Source organism: Schistocerca piceifrons, chromosome 6 (genome assembly GCF_021461385.2).
Source record: "Schistocerca piceifrons isolate TAMUIC-IGC-003096 chromosome 6, iqSchPice1.1, whole genome shotgun sequence".
Taxonomy (NCBI): domain Eukaryota; kingdom Metazoa; phylum Arthropoda; class Insecta; order Orthoptera; family Acrididae; genus Schistocerca; species Schistocerca piceifrons.
The window spans coordinates 510857962-510880062 of record NC_060143.1 but is presented as its reverse complement, the minus strand read 5'-3'; the positions used below and the strand labels follow the sequence as shown (position 1 = coordinate 510880062).

Sequence of the window (22101 nt, the reverse complement as noted above, 5' to 3'; positions counted from 1 at the left end):
CATGTGCACACTGCGTTTGCTGCTCATTGTGGGAACTGGTACGCAGAACATAAGGCCGCGTTTATGTTGCAGTCTCGCTGCTCCCAATCGCTGGCCTGGCCCGGAACTTGAAATATGATTGGTTGCTTCAAGGTCACTCTTCGCTTCATACTGTCTTCCATTGCACGTTGTGTGGTTCTTTAGTGGATACAGGAGCGAGGAACAGATGCTTTTCATGGACAGAGAATTCAGATATTAATTTATGCTACGTCTAATATCAAGTAGCAATAGTAATACTTAACTTTGCTTCTGAAGTTTCAGCGTCAGTTGCTAACAGTAGAGCTGAATGTACGAACAAATACAGATACAAAAGATTTATAAATCTGTCTCTCTTCAATGCACCGCATATTTAGAGATCCCGGCCACTATGAAAGTCTAAAAATGGTTCAAATGGCTCTGAGCACTATGGGACTTAACATCTGAGGTCATCAGTCCCCTAGAACTTAGAACTACTTAAACCTAACTAACCTAAGGACATCACACACATCCATGCCCGAGGCAGGATTCGAACTTGCGGCCGTAGCAGTCGCGCGGTTCCGGACTAGCGCCTAGAACGGCTTGGCCACCGCGGCCGGCTATGAAAGTCTGTAAATGTTATCCTACTGGCAAAAGCACCAAATGGGCTCAGTGTATGAATGTTCTAACGTAAGTATACACGCCGATGAGCTCCGCACATGGGATTCTTGCATCCCATTGGCAACGGAGTAATCGTTCGTGGCAGCGCCCCAGTGCCGGGGTGACAACCGTAGGAAACGCGGCTGAGTAACTGACGGCGCGCATGTTTGTAAGTGCGGCCGACCGATAGCGCACACATCAATGAAAGTAAAGTATTCAAGTACTTGTGAGGATGTATCAGCAGCGAAGCCGCAACATTAACCTACAGTGCTACAGCACTGGCATGATTGCACTAGTGCATACGTCGTACCGGGGAGACCATTGGTTTACGGGCCTATGTTCATTAGGATTATTTGCTTGTTCCATTGCCCCCTACTCTTCCATTTTGTTTGTACCTATAATAGTCGTACACCCTACACAGGGTGATTCCGTGACGATGGTACAAACTTTCAACGATGATGCAGAAATGTAAGTGTATCGATTTGAGGTAATGGATCCTGGTCCGATAACGACAGAGGCGAAAGTTATAAGCGAAATTAATTCTGATACCTCTGACAGTGCAATAATACTGTAAAATCCTTTTTTATACCAGTCTCTGATCACAAATGAATTCTTTAGACGATGACCGGTTTCAGTCTGTAATGACCATCTTCAGATCTTTTTTACACCATGTCCTAAAGTGATACGGCCACAATGGCATCGTCAAAACATATAAATATAATCAGCATAGCATCGTCACGTAGATTTTAATTTCTACCATATTTTAAATCTATGTGACGATGCTATGCTGATTATATGTTTTGAAGATGCCATTATGGCCGTATCATTTCAGGACATGGTGTAGAAAAGATCTGAAGATGGTCATTACAGACTGAAACCGGTCATCGTCTAAAGAATTCATTTGTGATCAGAGACTGGTATAAAAAAGCATCTCTCTATCATAACTGAAAGTGTGTAACATCTTCACGGAATCGCCCTCTGTGTCTCAAAGGTGTAATAAGGTGTGAGACTCGACTCCAAAATGGCATAATACAGTTATTTGTACCTCGTAGAGACACAACTAATCAGCAAGTAGCGTTCTGTTTCTGTAGTGGCCAGATACGTACAGGATGACGGGAAGGGGGTGGGGGTGGAAGAAGGAGGCGGGGAAGGGGAGGTTTGGAATAAGGAGTGTGTATGTGCGTGTGTGTGTGTGTGTGTGTGTGTGTGTGTGTGTGTGTGCGTGTGTGTGTGTGTGCGTGCGTGCGTGTGCGTGTGCGTCGTGTGGGTGACAGAGATGAATGCGTCGGCTGGCTGCCACCGTGGATTAATCACTGGGGTCAGGACGCGGCGCGGCTCGGCGCGGGGGCGGCCGCGCGCCCGCGCCGCTTTCTCACGGATTGCCGCGTTCTGCATGGCGCGTCTCGCTGCCGCCTCCTTCGGCTCCGTCCGCCCCCGCGACGGCAGCCGCAGCATCCCCCCCCCTCCCCGCCCCCGCCCACCCCTCTCCTCCGTCCCCCACCCTACCCCCTTTACCCCTCCTGTAATCCTTCTTATGAAAGATTTGCATTTTAATTAAAAGCAAAGTGATGAAATGATAATCAACTCGCACACGCGCGGTTCACCCCCTTCTTTTCCTTTGCCGCGAGTTTCTCCTTGTCGGTCTTCGGAGAGAACGGAAGGGATGTTTCGCGGGCACGATCTGCAGCGCCGCGCTGCTGCGGACGTCCCCGTGTTTCCCCACGGCTACCCCTTGCGGACGAGGGGGTTGCGCGCCGAGAGGGTTGCGGGGCGCGTTAACGGCGCCCGGGCCCGGGACGCAGGTAGACAGAATGATATATTCCTTGTCTCTTTGTATACAAACAGAGCCCGTAATATTTACACAGTCAATACTCGGGCATCCTCCCCAATCTTCTACGCTCATATAGTCCGAGGAACTGACGGCAAAAGACCAACAAGAATCAATCATCTCTCGTCTCCCTGCCTCATCTCCTCCACTCCTCAGCCGCACCTTCATTACGCCACTCCATTTTTCATTCGTTCTTCCTCCTGAGAGAGTTTGCTTTCGTCCTTTTTTATTTGTCCCACAGACGAGCAGCTAATCAAAAAAGTAACCCTCGCGGTCTGTAGCGCCTGTGACAAGAAAAGAGATGTGGAAAGAAGCCGAGAACTGTGTAATTGGTGCCTAAACATCCTTCTGTCCTTACTGTCATTTTGACTAAACAAGTCATCGTCATTAACACCGCTGCAAATTTACATCGGATACTGTTTAGGAGTAGTGTCGGAGTTGCTTGTTGTTGTCAGTTGGTGGCACTTGCGTTGACTCGTAAAGTCGGAGTCACTCGTTCGGCACCCATCTCCCGTCGTTGTGTGTCCTGCACATATGAAGAACCTAGTGGTACAACTGCGAATATTTGTGTGCTAGATTCCTACAAATAAAAAGAAATTTAACTTAAATTAGTTAGAAAATAGCCTGTAGAATAATCATGCAATGAAGGCTTTCACGACCGGATGGTACTGTTGTTGATAATTCTTCCGGGTTATATGGCCATGGTCCATGGAATACTTCTATTCCTAACGTTTCGTCCAACACTACGTTGGACATCCTCAGAGGTATGGCTGGTCCTGTTGAGTCCTGCCGACTGACGAGTCGGGTGTCGGAGAGCGGCCTAAATACCGAGGCAAGTGGGCGTGGTCTAGCTTGCACATAGTAGCAGAGAGAAAACTAGTCGAAAAAGATAAAATGTAACTATCGATATAGTCCGTCATAGATAAAAATCACTTATCGATTCTGTAACGCCACTGTCCATATCTCGCTTTATTTCAAGGCCTCTTCTTTTCTATTAAAATTATCTTCATGTTTATAAATTTCAATAGCCTCCCTATACAGTCGTGGATAATAGTTCGTGGTAGCAACTTAAAACTGTAGTTTCAGAAAACTTAACTACATGGTCACCGGACTGATGTGCATATTCCGCAATGGCCGATTTATGAATTTTACCCACTCGGCAAGGAGGACTTCTACGGATAACTGGCAGTAAACAAAAGCACGGTGAATCGTCATAATCGCAGCAAGGTCGTGCTAACCTGTCCGTTCTCGCGCTTGCTGGTCGGCCGCACAAAGCTGTAACTCGTGCAGTGTTATCCTCAGGGAATTAAAGAAACGAGTTCAGCTTGTTTGTCGCCAAAAAAATGCAGAGGAACCTCTCCTTCTCCATGACGCACTGCCTCACACAAGTCTGCGTACCTGAGAGGAGTTCACAAAACTTCATTGGACTAGTCTTCCTCATCCACCCTATAGACATGATCTCCCAACTTCCGACCTCCATTTGTTTGGCCCAGTGAAGGATACATTCCGCGGGACGCAGTACCGTGCATGGGTGATAGGGACGTTTTGATGCAGCAAGACGCTGGATCCGACGTCGACTAGTAGAGTGGAACCATGAGGACATATAGACCCTCCTAGTAAGATAGCGTAAGGCTGTCGCACTGAATGGAGATTATGTTGAAACATAGGATTTTGTAGTCAAAGACTGGAGAATAATACGGTCTGCTGGAACGATAAATAAAACGAACCTGCTTCCACGAAAAAAATGTTGCCTTTCTTATTGAACGTCTTTCATACAATAAACGTATCAGGGATACGTTGTATTGTAAGTTTGTAAAATGCTTGACAATTGTGCGACGACAAAATTGCATATAGAAGAATAAAAACTTCAACGGTCATAAGAGAAAAATGACACTTCCCTTTCTGTGTTGATAGGACATCTGCTGCCATACGGCTTAGAATACAACCTCCGCGACTTCGTCTGCCGAAATTTAAGGAGTTGTATTGATGATCGATTCCATATTCTCTACGTTACTGCTCATACAAAACGAAGCACGCCTCCCCTCCTTCATTAGACGCCATCGCCCGTAGGTAGACAGTGGGTGGTAGATTCTTGGTTGTTTGTCCCAAGAAACAATCTCAAGAGAGATGGCACTACAAGGTCCTGCCAATAATAAGGGTGATGCTTGTACAGCCCCTCCGAAACATGGCAGTAGACCAAGTGCTCCTAAGTCTTTACTTATGAGATCTGATATGTTGGCTTGGATGAAGGAAGGTGGTCAGAAAGACAGACGTATTCCGCAGTATGTCACGTTAAGTGGTGGGACAGCTGTAGCGCTGTACATTCACTGTACAATGCAACAGACAGTATAAGTAACTCTTCGAAAATGTTTGCTAGCGACATTGGTGTTCATGGAAATGCTTCGTCACTAAAAAAAAAAGGGCAAAAAAGTCCGCAGAACTCAGAAATATGCACAGAAATATAGTCCACTGAACGTCTCGTCGTAGTGAAGGAATCGATGTAAAATGAACGAAAATGTAAGTGGGATAAAGGTGAACAGGAGAGCGCAGTCGATTTCTAGACTCCTGAAGAAGTACACTGTTCGTATAAATTAAGTCACCAATGAACAATGTTCACACTGCTCTTAGAGGCAATACCAGTGTATTCCCGATCCGTGAGCGTTTTATTATCGAATCGGGCGTTTTCTTCAGGTCAGAAATGAACTTGGACGTAACGTAGCAAAAGGAAGGCGTAGTCTTCCGTACGGAAAACTTCTCTAGAAGTTTCGTGAAGTTCCTGTTCCTGAACGATTACATCTCTAGAAGATCGCAGCTTGCAGAAAGCACATTAAGTTTCTGAGCTAGTGAAAGAGAGAGCAGTTAAATGACACCAGTGTTCGATATTGGTCGGTCTCACGTCCCATCTAATCTCGCAAAAAGAAATTTGACGTTCTGACAATCGATTTTTCACTGAGAATGCTCTCCGTGAAACTGATGCAACACAGCAATAACATAATGCAAAGCGTTATACAATGAAACTGTAATTCTTGCTACGTCTCATCGTTTTGGAATGTGATAACTGAATACGCTGTGAAATTTGAGTGGCACACTGCATAGAAGTCTTGGATGAAATTCCAATGTAAAATGCTTGAAAAGTTGTTTTTAGTGATTTAAATAGACAATTTATATGTACATGTGAAATTGGTAACATTATGACTCTGGAGTATGCTTGCTGATGTAGAGCACCATAAGACAAGACACATAAGCCACTAAATTAAGAGAATATGATGATATATATTATATAATTAATTAGTATAATTTAGTGGAATATGACCCAAATATAGAACTGCCTGGGCCACTAAATATCTAATGGCCATGCCAGAGCGATAAATGCAGTGTGAATTTTCCGTCTTGGCAATAACACCAAATAACATGTTTTAGGTCCGGTATTTGGGAAAACTGTCGGGCTGCCTACGAAGACATCGTCAAACATCTAGAAAGGTAGGAAGAAACATAAGTGCCTATAAAAACGCTTGTAAATGAAAGTGTGAATGGTGTGCCTCCTGTAATCGGAAACACCGATACACATTATGTTGGAATGTAGTGGCTTGATTTCATAGTAGTGATTAACATGTTATAACCACCTGTAGGACTTTAACTATCAAGTAGTTAGATTCTAATCGCAGCTAGATTATCTTGTTGTCTAACCAACTAACACTCAGATTACATTACATTTCACTATGTACTATATTGCTTCCAACAAGGTGTGAAAAAGTATTTGAGAGGGTAGGATCATTGAGGATTTTGTGATAGATAATTATTTACCTGTCATGAGGGTACTTACGTGAAAAGTGAATTAAAGAGTATTTTCTCCCTGTACAAAGAAATTACTTAATAAGAGTTTTCTTCCGGTTGGATAAAAGCATGGGCTGTTCATAGACGGAGATTCTCAACTCCGTCTTCAGGCAACATTAGAGGGAAGATCCTCAACGTATTTTCCGTACATTCCCATCTTCACGTGCTCTTTTTCCTGTAAGCAACGGAAGACTTACGCCTCCATTGGAGTTCACTAGTCTAACAGCAGATATGACAGACATAGTAAAGCTTCCCTGCTATGGTAAAAACAAATGGGAGAAGCGCTCGTCACTTTATCGATTCCACATCAGCGCTTGCAGTCCTGAAACATTTATTCAGCGGATGTCAGAATCATCTCGTTTCTGCACAATGGCTCATTGCGACATTAAGGGGCAACCAAATGGTCGACGTATCGGATAGTACCACTTACGACGGAGAAAACAGCCGCTGTGGAACCCAGTTATCTATTTCCTTCAAACTGCCTGAACTTAAGCCATAGAATTGTGGAACAAAGAATCACAGGGTTTCTTAACCAGTAGGGAAAGAGTTTATGCACGAGTATTTCTTCAGTGCTAGTACATCATTGTTGAGACAGCTGCCGATGTTCAAGAAGCTTCAAAACCACTCATTATACACCTGAGCTTCAATCACGGCTGCTGATAGAAACGTCTGCAATTCACCAGTTTTACACCATCTCAACTGTGCACATACGGTGAAGAGGACACCAAAACTATTGCGAGAGCTTCTACACATGGCGACTTCAATAACTAACTTATTATCGGAGAAGGATTACAACATATAAGACTCTTAAACGTGTGTATAGTCAGACTTCTGCCTGCGAACTGTGTGACTGTTAACTAACTGTTGAATGTTTATTTGACTGTACTGTATTATTAATTGTTTGTATAAGAGGACTGGCTGTAAAAGATCTTCTCATTTGACAACAACAAAACAAATCAGTGGGATTGTCAAACCACAAGAATGATGTGGACCTGCGTTGTACTAGGGAGAGGTATCTTGAAATTAGTTAGCTTAGAAGACATAACGAGCTACCAGATATTGTAAGATAGGGAAGGAAGGTTAGGGCTTAACGTCGCGTCGACGGCATAGTCGTCACAGACGGCGCGCAAGGTCGGGATGAAGCAAGGATGATCTTCTTCTTCTTCTTCTTCACTTCATGTTTTAGGCAAACTGCCTGTTATGGTACTCCATCTGTTGTACTGTCTCCCTATATTACTTCTTACTTATTTGTAATTGATAGCCTTTATCGGTAGTCTTTCTCCACCCATACGAGCTACAGGTTTCTTCCATTTTCTCCTATATTCCTTTATTTTTTCGTTTAGGTTATATATTACAAAATATTGCCTTATATCCTCTTTTGTTTTACGATCTTCCCTTCTAGACCATTCCACTCTTCTTACAGAAGTTATTTCTTTAGTTTGATTCTACTTCCTCGTGTCATGTTGTCGCCCATGTTTCACTTCCAAAAGTAACGGTTAGTACTGCTTTGGTTTTATAAGGTTTTACAACATTTCATCTGTGTTTATTTCCTGGCTTTATTCTGCAAACTTTTAACGGTCATTCCACATATGGAAGTAAATTTATTTAATTTTTGGTCCACGCATGGGTATATTCGTAAGTGATGTCGCATCGTAGATATTTAAAATGTACAACTTGCTGCAAGATTCTATTATTCAAGACAATTTTACCTCTTACTAATTGTATGAACTGAACTGAAATAACTTTCGTTTTATCTACAGACAGTGTTAGGTTGCAACCTGAGGCCATCTGCTGAACTTATATACCCCCGTGGACCTGAAGACCATTTTCACTCTCTGCAGTCGGAGTTAAGTCATCTGCATGTAACATTACATTTTGTCTAGTTCACGGTCTAAACATACTCCGTATTTATTCAGCTCTTTCCATTTGCTAATCACTTCTTCTATGAATACAGTGAACAGTGTGGGAGAAAAATAGCATTCTTATCGTACTCTTTGTCTATGTTCATTGGCTTTGTGATTATATTTCCCCGTCTATAAAAATTTCAGTGTTTGTTTATTGGCTCTTACAGTTTTTATGAGGTGAGATGGATAACCTCGTTGATCTGTAGCGTTTCTCTGCCTTTTCAAAATCCGTAAAAGCAACATGAGTTTCCCTGTTGAATTCTCGTTTCTTTTCTATAACTTGTTATAGTGTAAAACATTGCCAACAGTTGATCACCCTGCGGATCAAACCTCATTGTTCTTCAGATATTAGTTTTATCGTGAATTTCTTTAGTCTTCCATTCAGGATTTTGGCGTACTACAACTATTAAACTACTACTGCTATTAAATGTAGTACCTAATTTTAAACGTAAATGGAAGTGAAGGAACGATAGACAAGGCAATCGACAGTGTCCTTTTCATAGGAAGCATTTCGGCATTTGACTTACATGATTTCGGCAAATCACGCAAAATCTAAACACGGACTGCGGAACGAAGAATTGAACCGCCCTTGTCCTGAATGTGAGTCCGTTGTGTTGATCACTGCGCCACCTCTATCGATAGGACGTTGTCAGAAGACGAGGCATCGGTTACCTACAGAGGCATTAATTGTAAAAGACAAATTAAAAGAATTCTCTATATCAGTCGCTTTCTGCTTCTTCGACGGGGCGTAGCTGTTGCTCACACCGTCATCTTGATGTAGATACACCTTGTAGTGACCTATTTCCGACAATCGATCCCTACAAGTGTACAGTGCTTCATAGACATTCCGTGAAGTGTTAATTTACGTGCAGTGATATAGTTGTTCTTTGACTTAGCTTTTGTTAGTTATTCCGTGCTGTTCATGTCTACACAATTCATTCATGCGTGTAGTGTTAAGTTATTGCTAAATACATGTGGGAATAAAGGAATTGCTTTCTCCAACACCCACATTTGGTGACACCCGACGAACTACGTTAACATCCGCGTCGGCTTCAGCGTTTAACTAAGTTCCGCGACGTTCACGTTTGTAACTTCCGCGTCGCGCTCGTTTCAGCACGATAATGACCGATTCGCCAGTCTCAATTCAACCTGAAGCCAGCAGTGCAATTAACAGGGTGACGATAAAACCTCCACCATTCTGGTTACATAATCCTCTATTGTGGTTTGCCCAGTTAGAAAGCCAATTCGTCCTCGCACAAATATCGGCGGACGAAACTAAGTACAGCTATGTGGTTGCAGCACTTACAGAAGATCTAGCAGCAGAAGATATCCTAGCCGCACCACCGGATACCGATCGTTATGCATCCATTAAAAACGCATTAATAACGCGTTTGTCACAATCAGAAGCAAAACGACTAGAGAAGCTACTGCGCACTGAAGAACTCGGGAGATCGCACTCCATCACAACTCTTACGACGTTTGCGCACACTGGCAAGTAACATTGTAACTGATGATGTGCTGCGAAATATATGGTTGTCTCGGTTGCCGTCAGATACTCAAAAAATTCTCACGGCATGAGCAGGCGATTTAAACGCACTGGCACAAACGGCCGACAGGTTAATTGAAATGTATCCCACATCAAGTGTCTCAACATTAACGCCACAACAAGAAAATTCGCCCACAGTGACGCTAGTCTCCCTGACAACCACTGACACACGTGACGCACAGCCCGGTTTCAAGAAAGAAGCAGTTACAAGAGCTGGACGGCGTGTGAAATTTAATTAGCGGTATCGTTAGCATTAAAGGGGGGAGTCGTGTAGTGACCTATTTCTGACAATCGATCCCTACGAGTGTAGAGTGCTTCATAAACATTCCCTGAAGTGTTAATTTACGTGCAGTGATATAGTTATTCTTTGACTTAGCTTTTGTTAGTTATTCCGTGCTGTTCATGTGTACACAATTCATTCATGTGTCTAGTGTTAAGGTATTGGTAAATATATGTGGGAATAAAGGAACTGTTTTCTCCAACACCCACAACCTGAAACAGAGGGTGTAAGCTGTGGAAGGGACTGAAAGCGATTGACATAGATGGTTGTATCAATTTGGGTTTATTGTCATAAACAGACGCAGTTTCCACATGACATTCCGACACGGACGACGTAGTCCGCCCCTGGTAGCTGAGTGGTCAGCGTGACAGACTGTCAATCCTAAGGGCCCGGGTTCGATTCCCGGCTGGGTCGCAGATTTACTCCGCTCAGGGACTGGGTGTTGTGTTGTCCTAATCATCATCATTTCATCCCCATCGACGCGCAGGTCGCCGAAGTGGCGTCAAATCGAAAGACTTGCACCAGGCGAACGGTCTACCCGACGGGAGGTCCTAGCCACACGACATTTCATTTCATTTTCACGGACGACGTAAGGCAAAGACATTAGTTGGCTACCTCAAAGGGACGCGACGATGAACTAACAATGACAAGGACTCCCCTTACGTTAAGAGATGTGACGCGATATTTTGTCACATTAGCGGCTGTTCCGAAAGGCGAGGCTCGACCCATACCGCAGGCCTCGCTCTACGACCTGGAGGTGCGGCAGGCAGAGCCCGAGCGCCAGTAAGGAGCAGCGCAGCAACGTGGGACGGGGTGGGTCGGCCGGCCTGACGGACGAGCGGCCGCTAAGCCCCGGCTGCCGTTGCCGGGCGACGCGATGCGACGGTGATTTGTCGCCGTGGCGACCGCGACAAGTGCATAAAGCGCGTTTCCGCGCCGGCGGACATCGCGCTGGCGGGCCGCTAACTCATTCGCCGCAGCCGTCACGCGCGCCACCATGCGGGCTCTGCCGCAAAGAGGCGACCCCGCCCTGAGGCAAGGGTTTCGCGACTCCAACCAGCCTGCGCCGCACGGTTCGCCAAACAATCCGACACCAATGCCTCACTCGTATCCGATTACGATTAACTGTTTCCCGCCCTCATCCCCTTTTGATAAATTTGAAAATATTACGTATTAGAATCCATCACTGTAATTCATTCCTGGTCGCTGTAGGGTTCACTTTGAAACGCAAGATGGCTCAAGTACATTGGAGCCACGGATTGTCCATCTTAAGCACCGGAGGTAGCGGTTGTTAAGACAATCGTTATAAGCTTTGTAATATTATGATGATTCACTGAGGTGACAAAAGTCATGGGACACCTCTTAATATCGTGTCAGACCTGCTTTTGCCCAGCGCAGTGCAGAGTGCAACAGACCCGCCACGGTAGCCGAGACCGCTAACGCGTTGCTTCCTGGACTCGGGTAGGCGCGCCGGCCCCGGATCGAATCCGCCTGCCAGCCTGGATGTGGTTTTTAGGCGGTTTTCCACATCCCGCTAGGTGAATACCGGGCTGGTCCCCATGTTCTGCCTCAGTTAAACGGCTCGCAGACATCTGAACACATTCGCACTATTCCATGGATTACACTCGACGCAGACAGGTGGGGTACACTGATTCCGTCCTTGGGTGTACGAGGTGGCAGCAGGAAGGGAATCTGGCCACCCCTTCAACATTAACATGCCAAATCCGATTAACGATGGCTGACCCTGCGTAACTGTGGGAAAAGGCTCAAGCCATAGATAGAAGTGCAGAGTGCAACAGCTCGACATGGCTTGGACTCAACAAGTCGTTGGAAATCACCTGCAGGAATAATCAGGCGTGCTGCCTCTATAGCCGGCCATAATTGCGGAAGTGTTGCCGGTACAGGATTTACTGCACGAAGTGACCACCCGATTATGTCGCATAAATGTTCGATAGGATTCATGTCGGGCGTTCTGGGTGGTCAAATCATGCGCTTCATTTATTCAGAATGTTCTTCAAACCAATCGCGAACAGATGTGACCTGGTGATTTGGCGTATTGTCATCCATAAGCTGAAATCGACCAATGGCTGCCGGCCGCCGTGGCCGAGCGGTTCTAAATGCTTCAGTCCGGAACCGCGCTGCTGCTACCGTCGCAGGTTCAAAATGGTTAAAGTGGCTCTGAGCACTATGGGACTTAACATCTGAGGTCATCAGTCCCCTAGAACTTAGAACTACTTAAACCTAACCAACCTAAGGACATCACACACATCCATGCCCGGGGCAGGATTCGAACCTGCGACCGCAGCGGTCGCGCGGTTTCAGACTGAAGCGCCTAGAACCACTCGGCCACAACGGCCGGCGTCGCAGGTTCGAATCCTGCCTCGGACATGGATGTGTATGATGTCCTTAGGTTAGTTAAGATCAACTACTTCTAAGTCTAGGGGACTGATGGTCTCAGATGTTCAGTCCCATAGTGCTTAGAGCCATTTGAACCATTTTGAACCAATGGCTGCAAATGGTTTTCAGATAGCCAAACATAACCATTTCCAGTTAATGATCGGTTCAGTTGGATCAGAGGACCCAGTCCATTCCATGTCAACATAGCCAACATCATTATGGAGTCACCGGCAGTTTACACCGTGCCCTGTTGACAACGTGGGTCCATGGCTTCGTGAGGTCTGCGCCACACTCTAAACCTGCCACCAACTCTTACCAACTGAAATCGGGACTCGTATGACCAGGCCACGGATTTCCGGTCATCTAGAGTCCAACCATCGGTCACGAGTCCGGGAGAGACACTACTGACGGCGTCGTTCTGTTAGCAAATGCACTCGCGTCGGTCGTCTGCTGCCATATCCTGTTAACGCTAAATTTCGCCGCCCTGTCCTAACGGATACGTTCGTCGCAAGTCCCACATTGATTTCTAAAGTTATTTCACACAGCGTTGCTTGTCTTTTCGCACTAACAACTCTCCGCAACGCCGCTTTTCTCGGTCCTTAAGTGAAGACCGTCGGCCACTGCCTTGAGTGGTGAGAGGTAATACCTGAAATTTGGTATTCTCGGCACACTCTTGATACTGTGGATCTCGGAGTATAGGTTTCACAAACGATTACCAAAGCGGAATGTCCCATGCGTTGAGCGGCAAGTACCCCCTCCTGGGGCCGTAATGGTGTCGGAAACCTTTTTACATGAGTCACCTGAGTAAAAATGACAGCTCCGCTAATGCACCGCCCTTTTACACCTTGTGTAAACGATAGTACCGCCATCTGTCCATGTACATATCGTTCTCCCACGACTTTTGTCACCTTGGTGTAAATCTGGACGTCGGGGGAGGTTTGAATCTGTCTTCTCTTGACTGCGAGTGCAGTGGCTGTATCACTGCTCCATTTCGCTGTCTAAGGAGATTGGACGTGGCGGTCTCGCGCAGAGTTGTGAGCCGGCTGGCAACTGCAGGCGGCGGTCCGCGGTCCGTGTGAAGTTGCGCCGCTGCGCTGCGCTTTCATCTTGCCGGCGCCCCATTAGGGGGAGGCCGGCAGAGCGGCTGGGCGGGAAGGCGGAGGTGTCGCCCCGTGCTAATTGCTGGCCCGCCCTAATCCCGCGGACAGTAACGAAGCGTTTCCAATTCCGCGGACTCGCCGTGCCGCTTTGTCAAAGACACACCAACACACTCGCCACCCCTCGCTTTAGCCCTTCGGCTGCGGCTGAAGCATTCATTTAAAAGCCCCCGCGCGAACAGAGATTTCCAGTGTGCCGAGCAATTAATCCCTGCTAGATAGTGCACCCGCGTCTCAGCCGCCCACGCGAGCCGGCTCGGCGCTTCTTACTGCGCCCATTTCCTTCGCGCCTATTGCGTCGTTAGCAATGCATGCATCGCCGTGCGACTTCAAAGTGGAGAACAGTAGGTAGGTTGTAGCGTAGAATCCTGTGTAGCAACTTCGGCTCACAGGTCGGCCTACACATCTTCAGTGGCGGCGTCGCGAACTATTAACGCGACGGCCTAGTGTTTGTAGTCGTCGGACGCGTGTTACGTAAAATAACCAGCGGGACGCTAATAGTAAATTATGAAATCGTAGTTGTGGTATCACGTATCAATACCAGCCCAAGGGCGTCTCGAGGCTGGCAACATAATTCCAACTTTCTGTCAGACACCAATAGCAGTCATACAGGAGCCGGTGGACCCAATGGTGCACGGCCGCTGGTTCACGCCCCGTGCGGCTCCGAACTACCCACTCGCACTGGCTATGTGACTCTACGCAGGCGCCACCTAGTCGTACCTCTACGCAGACACCACCTAGTCCTGCCTTTGACACGATCATCTGTGTTTACTTCAGAGAATCTCATCTATATTGCTATTGTGTTAACTGGACTCTGTTTCTTGCTGCGTTATTTTTTATAATTCTTTGTGCCCTTGACGTAACACAAACTAAGCAAATCTTGTGTTTACTTTGTTACTTTATTCGCTAATCATTTCTGCTCCTTTCCAGCTTCTCCTCTCTGTAGGCCACCTTTCCCTCCTGTTTGCAGGATGTCGTAGACAACAGTAGTCAGTTTTCTTCTTGTCGTACAGGCCACGCAAGAGTCGTATCATTAGATGAACTGTACAGTTGATTAAATACCTGCATCTGCAAATGTATTACAATTAACCATGACAGAGTTCTTCGGCTTAGTCCCATTTCGACTGAGGCACAAAGTTGTAGAATTTGTCAATAGTGCTGTGTTCTGCTGACGAGCTGAAAGCCAAGATGGTAACTTGGATTTAGAGCTAAAATTTTGGAGACCATGGTGATTAACGAATATCCGTTGTAGGGAACAAAGCCTTTTAAAAGTGAACGTACATCCACCGATAAAGCCATCACAAAAGTGAATAACTGTAAAGTTAGTGTTTTGCTTATATGGTCCGCTTTCCCAAATCTGTCTAGGTGGCGAAAGTAAAATTCGTTCTATAGATACTGAACATATAGTATCTGGACGTCATAGGCATTCTTATATAGAACATTGAAAAGAATAGTATATTTTATTCTCCCTCATCAACTTATGGTGAGAAGAAAGGCTGACTGAAAACTTTTCAGTTCTCGAACTCTTGCCAGAATCGTCGCGTTCTAGTATTGGTGCACACGTACTCCTTCTCTGTAAAACTTTAAAGACATCATATTGGGACATACTCTGGCCGTTCCCATGTTTAGGTCCTCGAGACCGTTCAGTTTTCTTTGTGGTGGGAATATTCACACCGATCAGTTATCAGCGAGTTCTCGCAATTCCAGCAACAGCTATGTAGGTAAAATACCAACGCCACATCGTTTCCACCTCTCGTCGGTCGTTTCTTCCTTATTCCCTATGCACCAGTTGCTCCGTCCTCAAAAGCGTGTTAAATTGAATTACACTTGTTCGTATAAAAAAAGTCAGTATAGCTTTCTCGATATTACTGTGCTGAGGGGAGTCAAAGAGAAGTACAGGAATCAAGAAACGAAAGGGACTGCGTTGTGGGTTCAGTCATCGATACCTTTTTATCAGTGGTAATATTGCCTGTATATAATTAGTCGAATACTGAAAACGACATTTCTGTCCTATTCTCGGTAAATACTGTGGAAAAAAAATTTTGTTGTCAGGATTGGGACCTACTACTTTCGAGGAGTATGCCACTGGGCAAGTGCGTGTTAGTGACATCGCTTTGAACTTTGGTTACCAACTTTTCTAGCAACATTACCCCTGATTTCAATCACATATTAGCTAGTACCCGTACAACCATCATCATCATTTGCACCTAACTAAACTTCAGAATATAACAGAATTTATTTTGAACAGTTTCAGTTTTAAAATGATGAAAGATAAACAATATTTAGCTTTTGTAGGTATTTTATTAAACCACGAACTAATGAGTTAATGAAGTAATTGGTACTGCTTATTTCTAACTGTCTCGTTTTATGGAGTGACGAAGCAGTTCTTAGAGCATCGCTAGTGCTACAAGTACATAAAGCTCCTCAAAAAAGAAGACGAACTGTCCACATTGGGAATAGACACTTCCTATAGGAAGTTCTTCGTTTGTGTCACTCCACTCCCTAGCGATACTTGTTTCAACGGCACACTGAACCCACATTTTAAAATCAACCAAGTTAAAATATGTTCATTATACATAGGCCTAGTGTTTGTAAATCACTTGATTGTTGCTCTCCTTACCTCTGAACTGGCAGAAATTGGAAGACTTAAGGTTTCCCATGATTTATGTCAGACCACTGATACTCATACTAATAACACAGCATTGTAGTAGCCATTACATAGTTGCTTCGCCTCACGCTGTCAATCAGTTCGTTAGCTTGTTGCGAAGCAAATAGTGAAGCAATTTTTTGTCTACTGCGGGAATTACTTACAAGTCCGAACGAGGCCTTTTCATGAGTTGCGAGGTCTATTCGTAAAGTATGGACCTATCGGCCGTGAAATGGAAACCACAGTGAAAATAAAAAAAAAATTATTTTCAACAATTCCATACACTTTGCAGCTACTTCTCTACGTAGTCACCTCACCGACTTAGACATCTGTCGTAGGCTTGTACCAGCTTTCCAATACTCCCGTCATAGAAGGCAGCTGCCTGTGCTTTCCACCATTTCTCTGCGCTGGTCTGCAGCTCGTTCTCGGTGCCAAAATGTCTTGGCAGAAAACCGTTCATGTGAGCAGATGTGAACATCAGAGGGAGACAAGTCCGGGCTGCATGGTGGATGGTCAAACACTTTCCATCGAAAACGCTGAAGGCGCGTCCTGATTGCCCCTGCAGTAAACGGCCAACGATTGTCACGAAGAAGGAAATGCATGACATGTACGTTATATGGGGTTGTATGAAATCAGGCGAAATCTCTCAGCGGAAACCCATACATGGCGGGAGACAATATTGTTCTAGGCATCTTTACGTCCTCACTGTGTGCTCAGAACTAAAAGGAGCGACGTGGCGCGATCAACACTTCTGCTGGAGACACTCCCTAAACATCTATGGAAAGCTTCATTGAATTTTCACTGTCGTTTCCCTATTGCGACCTATCGGACCTTACGTTCTGAATAGCCCTCTTATTTAAGCAAATGTGTCTCAATGTTAGTGTCGTAAATGCATCGTACGAAGTACCAAGTGTGTGAGTGTGTGTAGTGGGTGGAGTATGTGAGAGGAAGATGGTTTTCATATATTCGTTTCACAGGCTGTTGCCTCGACCACAATGTGTCACACGTTAATGCTAGCACTTGAAAAAAAGTCATTGTTGGTAACTTACGCGATGAGAATTACAATCTTACGAAATAGTGTTAATAGTGTTAATTACTATCGTAATTGAAGCGCAATTTGAACTTTTTTATTTTTACCCCTTAGAAAAATACATTTCAGCCCTCAGGGGTTGCACCTAGGTTTGGAACCACTGTATTAGGAGAACTAGTCTATGGGTATGTGTGGAAAAGAAATTAGTGCGTAGAGAAAAGGAGTAGGGAAGATGATGTAGAAAGTAGTAGAGAAATCTTCATTACCTAGGGTGACCAGATGCAATTGTTTAAAAAGGAGGACAAACAGCTTCAAAAAGGAGGACAGAGGAAGAAAAACGAGGATACATCAAACGACTCAACTGCAGATGAGGATACCACCCGTCAGCTGACAGTTAATCTGTCTAGTTATTTCTTACCTTTATTGGCCACTGAGACATACGTTCCAGCTCCACATATCTTACATTCCGCTTCAAATTCATTTCTCCCTTTCTTGAAAGCCGGATATTTGCAGGAAAGGACATCAGAAAATGTACACTTTCGTTTAGGCATAGCCAAATATTTTACGTAACTCATTCGGTTAAAAATTACACTCACAAATCACACGTGCACCACAGGAAGCCAAGCCAATACAAAGCGAAGATACGAAACGAAAATTTTAAGTAATCGATATTTGCATTCGCTTATAGGTCGATCAACGATAACATCGACGATTCTGGTGCCGCCTTCGTGCGTGTTTATCAGGAAGGCTGTGCCAATAGTTAAAGTATTTAAGAAAAGAGCAATAGAACGGGACGAATTGTAAATTTAACCGTATTACGCTCAACTTTGCGAAAAAGCCGGACACTGTAAAAATCCGCCCGGACCCCGGACAAAGAGCTAAAAAGGAGGACATTTCCGGATTAATCCGGACGTCTGGTCACGCTATCATTACCAGACCTAATCCGTTGTTTACACGTCTTTACCATCTGCTAGGCGCTTTCGTAGATGGTGAACAAAAATTTGCATTTTCGGCACATTTCCAACGAACGCCCGTCGGCCGGTCCCCCTTTTTTGCGGAAGCTGCCAGATTGTCGCTGTTCGCCCCCTTTTTTTTGGAGTGCGGGGCGGTGCGGCTGAAAAGACCAGTGGCCGCCGGAACATTCGCAATTAATTTCCTCAAGACGGGGCCGGCCTAATGTATTCGCCGGATGACGCAGCGGGCGAGCACACGAGAGGCCCCGGAAACGCACCGAGCGGAGACTGATTGTTGTTACTGGCGCGGTCACACAAGATTAATTAATTTTCCATTCTAAATTCAAATCAGCGCGTTTAGTCATCGCGCGCGCCTCCGCGCGGGTGGTAGGGCCAGCGCTTGCGAAGTGAGGGGTTGGAGGGGGTGCGGGTTCGGGGGAAGGGGCAGCGTGTAGAGACGGCAGGGCCGGCCGCCGCCGCATTTAGTTTTAATTGGTCGGCCGGCTGGGTGCGGGAGGCGGCTGTGAGAGCGCATTCGGACGGACTAATGCTGTTTGACGCGGCACGGTAATTGCGGCGGTGATTTGTGTCACCTCCGGCATCGTGGCCCGGCAGCGCCTGTGTGCCGGCCACTGCGTGTGCTGGCGCGTCGTGCGTGGCTGCTCGCTTCTGGGCGCTTTTTCTCTCTTTTATTTTTTTGGTTTTAGGGCGGATTGGTTGCAGCCTCCATCACCTGGCCCTAGGCTGTTGTTCAGGCGTCTCGGGACATTTTAACTCGGCCATTCCAGTACTTGTCCCTGTGGCGAGATTATTGCAGCATGACGTAGTCTCAATTAAAAGGGACTTGCAATATTTCTTCAGTGAACGTTAGACAGGAAAACGTTGTCCCTTAACATCACCTTACTCAACGTACCTTTTTAAACGCAGAAGATTTGTGAATGGTGGAAAGAACTGTGATAGAACTTAGAAAGAGAATTGACGAGAGTTTTGTATGGAATGTAGTAGGGCCTATTATATGATAGTGAATCACGGGCGCCGGCCGCGGTGGTCTAGCTGTTCTAGGCGCGCAATCCGGAACCGCGCGACTGCTACGGTCGCAGGTTCGAATCCTGCCTCGGGCATGGATGTGTGTGATGTCCTTAGGTTAGATAGGTTTAACTAGTTCTAAGTTCTAGGGGACTGATGACCACAGATGTTAAGTCCCATAGTGCTCAGAGCCATTTGAACCATTTTTGAATCACGGGCTGTCAAAATGAAAGAGGAAATATGTATGAAGAGTTTAAAAGGTACGTATCGGGAGAAATCCTTAAAGTGGAAGGGGTCGTCAAAATCAAGGACGGCGAAGAATAAAAGAAGAAAGAAATCTAGGAAAATGGTAAACAGGAAGTATACGAAACTTCCTGGCAAATTAAAACTGTGTGCCGGGCCGAGACTCGAACTCGGGACCTTTCGCGGGCAAGTGCTCTACCATCTGAGCTACCCAAGCACGACTCACGCCCCGTCCTCACAGCTTCGCTTCTGCCAGTACCTCGTCTCCTACTTTCCAAACTTTATAGAAGCTCTCCTGATGGTAGGGCACTTACCCGCGAAAGGCAAAGGTCCCGAGTTCGAGTCTCGGTCCGGTACACAGTTCTAATCTGACAGGAAGTTTCATATCAGCGCACACTCCGCTGCAGCGTAAAATCTCATTCATAAAGAATACGTCTTGAGTGGGATGTACGAGGGCGCGCTGATAAGTAACACATCCGAATCTGTCATTCTGTTCTCAATATCAGTTGTGGTATTATACGTCTTGCATGCCTGCCGCTGGAAGGCTCCGAGTTATAGCGTGTAACATGGCGATGAGTAACGTAACCATGTCGTTGCGTGAGAAACATCATACTGTAATCGAGTTTCTAATCGCAGAAAACAGGCCTCCAACTGAAATCCATAGAACGATGAAAGCTGTGTACGGCTATGATTGTATCGACATGGGTAGTTTGTGCTCGTAAAGAAGGAAGCGGTGGTGCTAACCTCAACTTGTTTGACAGAGCCCGGAATGGACGACCGCGTACGGCAACTGACGAGACTCATCAGAATCGAAATCATGAACTCGTTAGAGGAAATCATAGGATATCACAGACACAGGTCTCGAGTAAGTGTGGCGTATCAAGAGATCGAGTACAAGCCATCATAGCAGAAGTGCGGTACAGAAAGTTGTATGCACGCTGGCTGCCTCGAATGCTCAATGCTGATATGAAATGGTGGAGACTGGATACCTGCCAACAATTTCGTTTGCGTTTTGAGCGTAATAGAGACCGATTCCTTCCCAACACCGAGCGATGTGACGCAGTGGTTAGCACACTGGATTCGCATTCGGTTCGACGACGGTTCAAATTCGCCTTCGACCATCCTGATTTAGGTTCTTCGTGATTCTCCTAAATCGCTTCAGGCAAATGCCAGGATGGTTCCCTTGAAAGGGCACGGCCGATTTCCTTCCCTATCCTTCTCTACTCCGAGCTTTTGCTCCTTCTCTAGCGACCTCGTCGACGACGGGACGTTAAACACTAATCTTCTTCTCCTTAAGAACACTGTGACGGGTGATTAAAGCTGGGTTCACAATTTTGATTCCGAAAAAAAGAGAGTATCAGTGCAGTTCCGCCAAAAAGGATCATCGAAACCAAAAAATGTAAGACCGTGCTATCAGCAGGCAAAGTCATGCTCGAAGGGTTCTGTGATGTTCGAGGTCTGGTGCCTTTGGAATCCGTATCTAAAGGCACCGCCATTGTAGAGTACAACGAATTGAATTCGTATTCGAGTTGAGAGGTTAATGTTACTCACAGCAATAAAAACAAAATTATCTAATTTCTAGTTTCATAAGCGTGTAACTTCGTCTCGGGTGATAGTACACACGCTGAGGAAATTTTTACAAGAAAAAAAGGAAAACAGGACCGGTACTGAGACAAGTGGTCACAACTCTTATGTCTTCTGCCGTTTTCCTGAAGAAACTCAGTGTCAGTCAGAAATATGGAACGGGAAGGGAAACCCCACACTCATCAATAAACTTTTGAAACAATGCAGAACTCTAAATACACACAAAATTTTCTTACAGAACAAGTATCATTAGACACTCTCCGACGATGGAGCAGAGGTACTGAAACAAGTAAAATGAAAACAATAAAAACAGTGTTTTTCTATGGGTGGAATACAGAAATTACTTCGGGGAATTTTGATGGCAATATTGAATTAAAAGACGAAATTTTCATTAACTGCGTATTCTGTCTTGGAATTAGCTACAGTAATGTTAGGAGTACTACTTCTGCTGAGTGTGGAATGTCACATTTCAAAACCGGCAAGAGCTGCTGATGTAAATGTTTATTATTATAGTTTATTATTACAATTAACAGCGGACTGTATGGCAACGTTCTTACGTTTCCTGATGATGATCGTATCATCGAAACCCATAGTTAATAAAGATATTTGTTTCACCATCGGCTGTTGACATTTTTGAAATATAACTCGTTTCCCAAATACTTACGGGGGATTTGGGACCACATGCTCAAAACTGTGTCGCTTCTGTTGTTATGGATTTATTAATTCCCTCTTTCCGAAACTATATCTGACATGACGGTGAATCGACACAAGACTAGAAACATCAGAGACGTATTGGAGGTTCCGAAGACTTCTAGGGATATTGTACATTTAGGAAAAAAAGAAACTTGAAATAGCGGTGGTTAGTTTTAGGTGAGGGGGGAGACAAGCAAGGTGTCTGTAGCAGAGGTACTCATGTGACCCCTAATTCAGTGCTGTGGCGACCAGTGGAGATGTCTGGGCGGGATACCTGAGACCCAGCGAGCTGCGCGCCGAGGCGGGCTTTTGGGTGACAAATAGC

General features: G+C 45.4%; 1 protein-coding gene across 1 annotated transcript in view; it reads left to right on the top strand.

Annotated features, from left to right (window-relative positions):
* Positions 1 to 22101, top strand: part of LOC124802982 (dachshund homolog 1) — a 969696-nt gene that overhangs the window by 488031 nt on the left and 459564 nt on the right. The window contains exon 5 of the mRNA XM_047264082.1: positions 5903 to 5962. Coding sequence (XP_047120038.1) covers positions 5903 to 5962 — 60 coding nt within the window. The remainder of the gene's footprint in view (positions 1 to 5902; positions 5963 to 22101) is intronic.